This window comes from Chaetodon trifascialis, chromosome 8 (genome assembly GCF_039877785.1).
Source record: "Chaetodon trifascialis isolate fChaTrf1 chromosome 8, fChaTrf1.hap1, whole genome shotgun sequence".
NCBI classification, from domain to species: domain Eukaryota; kingdom Metazoa; phylum Chordata; class Actinopteri; order Chaetodontiformes; family Chaetodontidae; genus Chaetodon; species Chaetodon trifascialis.
The window spans coordinates 4,401,353-4,407,839 of NC_092063.1; the positions used below are offsets into that span (position 1 = coordinate 4,401,353).

The 6,487-nt window shown below is 45.1% G+C and overlaps 1 protein-coding gene across 1 annotated transcript; it reads left to right on the plus strand.

Moving 5' to 3' along the window:
- The first annotated feature begins 2,139 nt into the window (after positions 1–2,139).
- Positions 2,140–4,639, plus strand: fam43b (family with sequence similarity 43 member B). Its single transcript, XM_070969452.1, has one exon. The coding sequence runs from the start codon at positions 2,502–2,504 to the stop codon at positions 3,507–3,509; it is 1,008 nt and encodes a 335-aa protein (XP_070825553.1). The 5' UTR covers positions 2,140–2,501; the 3' UTR covers positions 3,510–4,639.
- Positions 4,640–6,487: the final 1,848 nt, after the last annotated feature.

Genomic DNA, 6,487 nt, shown 5'->3' on the forward strand with positions numbered 1-6,487 from the left:
AGTTTTCACCATTTCCAAACAGTTTTAAATTTGGCCAAATGCCCTCTGGCGACGCGTGTGGTTTACAAAGAAGCTCTTTACAGCTTTCATCCTCAGCCACTGATAATAACAGGGAGTTTTAAAGAGAAGTGAATAGACAAGAACAGAAAAGAAATTCAAGCCAGTTCTGCGCTTAAATTTTCTCTCTCCTTTAAAAATTGGAATAAATCCCATCTACGTGTGAGATAGTGTCTCTTAAGCAATTTTACTTCTCTTTTCATTTTCATTTCATTCACAGCACGCTGGGGTTAGAAAAAGAGATTCATTTTGCAGTGTTGCCACAGTAACTAACCTCTCAGCAGAGAACTTCATCCACCATCTGCACACAGCTCAGTCCACGCTGGCCGGCGCAGACACAGATGATTCTTCGTGTGATTCATTGCACCAGAATCCCTCCACTAAGAGAGCAGCCGCCTTGTGTCTGCCCTCTTTATACAGTGTCAGCCAGCTGTTTGGACACACAGCATTAATATGGGACAGATGTTCACCCATGCTCTCTCCTACTTTGCGCTGAATTTCAACACAATCTGCTGGAAATGAAATATTTATGCTGCTAATTTGCAGTAGCAGACATGTTTTTTGGGGAAACAATGCCGCCCTGATTTTTTTTTATGTGCATAATAAGCCTTTAATGAATGATGATAATTATCTGCAAACTGTTCACTCAATGCGTTTTATTTATTGCCATACAGTATTCATGTTGTTTTGTAGAATATCTGCAATTAAATCAAGCTTGATTAACTTTTCTTCATGGTTATGTTTCCATATTTGCAGCAGGGGTAATGTTTTGAGAAAAATGTTGGATTTGCTTAATCTTAGACAAAACAGCCTTGTCAGCAGCTCTGTGAGGCTGTGCTTTGAGCTAAATGCTAACATCGGCGCGCTAACGTGCTCACACAGACAATGTTAACATTCTGAAGTTCGATGGTAAATGGACGGGACCCATTCATACACGTACACAATCACACGCCAATGGCAGGACGGGAGCAATTTGGGGCTCAGCATCTTGCCCAAGGATGCTTCAACATGGAGACTGGAGATCGAACCACAGATCCTTTGATTGGTGAACAACCTGCTCTACCTCTGAGCCAGAGACACCCACAAGTTAAACAATCTTGTTAGCATGCTAACATTAGCACTAAATGCAAATTATATCTGAGGCTGTTTGATCATAAAGTTTTGGATAAATTGATCATCAAAGTGAGTTTGCTTCATCCAGTAGTTGTTGGGATGTTTCAGTCTGGACAGAGGACCAAACAGTGGACCACCTGTCAGATGGACGTCACCTGACTAAGCCCGACTAAAAAGTCGATTGTGACCTGAAGCACGAGGCAGGATGTCTTTACTTTATTCACCTTGAACTGAAACCACTAACTTCTCTAACCTCAGCTGAAGTGCTTTTTTTTTGACCGGCCACCATCCTCCTAATCACTTCCTGTGCTGGAAGAAAAATGCCCAAACTGTTCCTGGTGAAAATAATGAAATGACATTTACTTCAAAATGTAGATGAGAGAGTTTCTACATGTTTTTCCTCCACTGCTTCATTTGAAAATCTGACTTGCCTTCAGTAATTGTACCGTGTAGAATATTAATTACTATATCAGTTACAAATATACTGGGACGCTTTATTTCAGATGCATAATTTATGTTTCATCCTCTGAATCTTTACAGTAAAGTGCTGACAAATTATTTTTAACTCCACAAACTTCCCTCGAGTTGCTCTTGAATTATTCAGTAAAATCGCTTAAAGTTTCGTGTCCACGCTGTAATTTATTTAACCATATATTATAAATAGTATATATTTAATGCATTTTTTGTTTGTGTTAACGATTGAAATTCTGTCATTTGTGTTTCTCAAGTAATCAGGCTTAAATGTAATTGTTATTCAGTGACTTGAGAGTAACACCAGGTTGCGATTTTGTGTTTCTGTTAAAACGCTCCTGTAAACATCACACTAAACATTTAACAGAACAATTAATTACATTCAATGGACTTGACTTACTTTTACACCAGTATTAACAAGTCGCAGAAGTCCCCTGAGAGAGGATGAGGAGGCGGTGTACCCTCTTCCTCCGGTTTACAACAGACAAAAATACAGTGACACCTCAGTGCGAAGCTGGAAGGATAAATAATGCTTTGGTAGGGAGCCATTTGGAAGCACAACAACGAAGCAGGGAGGGGGTTGAGGGTGCCTGAGCGCCGGGCTGTACGACTCCTGCACTGATCAGCGCTGCATGATGCAGACACCAGAGGAGAAAGAGGAGGAGGAGGAGGAGGAGAGGAAGGAGGAGCGAGCGGGGGAACGGGCTGGATGAGGCTCGCAGCTCTCAGTCTCTCCTCTGTGCTTCGAGAAGCAGCTTCTCTCTGCTTTTTCTCTCCGCCTCGCACACGCCGGCGTTCCCGCTCCTGAGCTGACGAGAGCAGCGGCTGAGGGGCTCGCTCGCTCCAACTCCCCCCACAACATGCTGCCCTGGAGAAGGAATAAGTTTGTCCTGGTGGAGGATGAGGCCAAGAGTAAACCCAAGAGCCTGGGGACTGGGCTGACCTACCACTCCATCCTCTCCTCTCTGCTGCGCTCCTGTCCGGACTTGCTGCCGGACTGCCCCTTCGATTGGGTGGGCAGCATCTTTCATACCAAACGGCAGAAGGTGGAACTGAACAAAGAGGAGCCTGTTTACAATGTGCGCTACCTGGGGAGCGTGGTCACCATCACGGCAAAGGGGGAAGGCTGCACCCAGGAGGCAGTGGCCAAGATCTGGGCGAGGAGCAACTACGGGGAGCAGAGTGTCAAGATGAGGTTAACGGTGGGACCGCAAGGCATCCGGATGAGTGCTGACAAATCTGGGAAGAAGAAACCCATCCATCTTTACTCTCTGAACAGAATCACCTACTGCAATGCTGACCCGTGCCGGCCCAAGATCCTGGCTTGGATCTACAGGCACCAGGTCAAGAACATGGCCGTGTTGCTCCGGTGTCACGCCGTCCTGGTTAGCAAGTCAGAGAAGGCCCAGGCCATCGCCCACAGCCTCTACCAGAACGCCACCTCCGCCTTCAGCGAGTTCAAGCGTCTGAAGCGTCAGAGCGATTTCCGGCACTGCCAGCAGCAGCTGCTGGGTGAGGAGGTGGTGCCCCTGATGCCACTGAGGAGGCTGCTGAACGGGCAGTGCCACTACAGACCGCCCGCCGACAACCCCGGGACTGCCACCCGCCTCTGCTCCATCACAGAAGAAGAGGAGGAGGACGAGGAGGAGGAGGAGGACAGCAAAGTCGACAAGCGGGAGGTAGAAGAGCCGGTGCAGGATGTAGAACAGCAGCAGGAGAAACAGAAGGTTTTGACAACAAACACAGACCCAACTCAGTTGTTGTCAGAGTTGGACATTGGGGATATTGCCAGCCTGGAGCAGTGCCAAATCAACTTTGTCAGCGACAGCAACAACAACATGTTTACATTTATAACCTCTCTGGTGTGACAGTAACGCAGCTTAAAGAAGGCAATTCTGCAGCACTACAGTGACACATTCCTCTCTTTGCCCTTCACCGGTACCCCACTCAGGCTCCCTCCTGCCCCGTCCATGTAATGTGAAGTGTTTACCAGAAACTTCTCCTGCTACCGGATGGTAGAGAAGAGGCAGAAGGTCGTTCTGTGGGAGGAATTTCTATTCCGGCCAGATGGCTCAGATGCTGGTTTGACTGTAGCAGTTTGGGAAACTGCGTATTAACAAAGAGGGCTGGTGATGCACAGACTAACGATAGCACAATGACGAACGAGGACAATGGTTCGAGAAAACACGACAGCGCTGACGCTGAGATCACTGACATGCAGGTCACATATTGATCGCAGCACCAGGCAGGATGTGTTTATCAGCCCTCTAGCTCTTGTTTTTGTGAGTATAATTAAGGCCGTGTTTGCCAGCAGGGACATTTTTTTCGGATCGACTTGTAATATTTTTTCAGGGAGGCTCTTTGTAAATTTGTGTAATTTTTCTAATATGACAATCCTCACTGAAATTGCTCACAGACTGACCTTTCCGAGTGCTTACAATCACGAGAAGAAGTTTATTACGGTTTTACTAACGATCACAGCCGACTAATGAATAAGGCTGTAATTTAGGAAGCAAGCCATTCAGTCGACGTGTTTATTGCTGCCATTTGTTACCGCCCTTATCATTTATGCATGACATGTCAGCAGTAACCTCTTCACGCTGTTTCATCTTTGATCCTTCGGCTTCTAAAATGAACACTGTGATAAACGAGCGACCGGGGACAAAAAGCAGAACTATTCATGCAGCAATGTCTAATTTAATGTAATGGATCTCTTTACGTGCCCTTTTCTGTGTCACCTGGTTTCCCACAACAACAACACAAACAGATCTCGATTTGCCATTTCTGTGCTCTTTTAGCCAAGTTTTGTCAGTGCAGTTTTTTCCACATGAGCCCTTGCAAAAATGCAGATGGACCCTCACAATTTACCAGAGTTTTGAATATGACTTTAGCTAATTTCCCTGTTGATGATATATGTGCTACTGTCTAAAGATGCATTGTGATTATTATGAGATGAAGCTATTTATTTTCCAAACATGATGAATAAAAATTACCCTCACTTGGGTTTCCTTCTTGAATCTCGGAGGGAGGGTATTTCTGGATGTTTTCATCCAGATTATTCAAATGAATCCTACAGCTCTGCATTCCACTTGTGTGCATTTGCATGTTTCTGATGTGAAAATATGGGTAACCCACTCTTCAAAAGACAAAAACACACAGCAGAGCATAATCTGCGTCATGAACAGTAAAACTACGCAGAAAAATGACCTAGAATGTCAACTTTACACTGCCAGTCAGTCCCATTTGATGTTAATGTACAAAATAAATTTTTGTAGGCCTTGTTCTGGCTTTTCAGCCTTTTGCTCTGAGGGGAGCAATTAATCAGTGCATTGAATTGTTTGGGAAACGAACATAAAGCACCTGCCTCAGCAGGACGGCTGTCAGGCTCTGACGGGAGCGAGTGATCCAAAACGGGTACCAGGAAGTTGACTCACCAATCAACCATTTTACTGCAAACATCAGCCATTTTACTGGCAGCAGAGTCTTTAAAATGTTTTACTGGAATAACACAAACAACAGCAGGCAAACAACAATGACAGCATGTTTGAGTTGGTTTGTTTTGCAGCTTCCAATCATCATCAGCATCTCAGTCTTTGAACAACAGTGAATTCATTTTTATATTCCACATTATATCGTCACAGTATGAAATTGCAGTACAATGAATACATTAATGCACTGGGGAATTATTGATGTTAAAACTCTTCATAAATTCAGTTTAATTGTCTTACGTAACAGCATCAAAAGCTGTTTGATTTGACAGCGGAGCGTCCTCATTGAGGATTCTGGAGGAATGGAAAGGTGCTGCTGCTGCTCTGTTGATTCTGAAACAGAATAATTTTGAGTTGGTTTGAATTACTGAGATGGATTATTCTGAGGGGATACTTTCAGCTGGAACCTTTCAGATCAATATTTTTCTTTCCCGGAACAAACTACCTCTGGAAAAAAGGACAGGATCTAATGTCAGCAGATAGATAATAAAGGATTCCTGTGCCCTTGCCACAAACTTAAACTCACACAAGGACAACTGCAGTATCTGAATATTAAGATCAACCATTTGCCTTTTTATAGCTTGATTATATTTTCCCTGCATTTTAATCTCCAGCCGTTTTCGGCAGACTCCTGTTCTGAACAGATAAACACTGACAGGCACACGCAGTGCACAGTGTGATAAAGTCAGTGTTTGCTCACTGACATTCATGCAGAAATGCATTGTGTCTGACATGCTGCCAGTGCTATGTTAACATGGAGTGGTTAGCAGAGGAGCCACGGTGCTTTTATGCAAACATAAGTCTTGTCAGGCGAGCAGAAGAGGAGCAGATGGCAGCAGCAAGGTGCACGCTGGGCTTTATCACACCCATCTTCCAGAATAACAAGGGCTCAAGCCCAGATCCAAAGCTCGTGTTTTGTCACATTGTCAGCGACAGAGGATGCTCTTAAGGAACACCCAAATCTAATCAAACATGGCAGACGCCGGCCTGTCAAGTATCGCATAAAACCATGCTGTCATTTTACAGCAGGGGGTCTTTGGAGACCCAAAAAGCTGCTTCTGCCTGCACACAGCTGTTCAAAGGCTTTCTCATCCCCGTGCAGCGTCTGGAGGGCAACGCAGGGAGATGAGCGACACCGCCGCAGGCCCGCTCATCTCCATCACGACGAGGAAGAGCAGAGGAACAAAATGTTGAGTCCCAGAGCAGCTGGCAGCAGGTGGCGGTCCATTTTGTTCCAGTGAGAATTGTACAAAAAAAAAAGAAAAAGAGTGTTAAGCAGCTTCTGTTAGGATGGCAGCGAGGAGGAACAGTCCACGCAGGAGGAAGACACTGGATCCATGAGCCTCAGTAGCAGAGAG

Coding starts and splice junctions, on each gene's coding strand:
- fam43b (XM_070969452.1), top strand. CDS start 2,502: ATGCTGCCCTGGAGAAGGAATAAGTTTGTCCTGGTGGAGGATGAGGCC.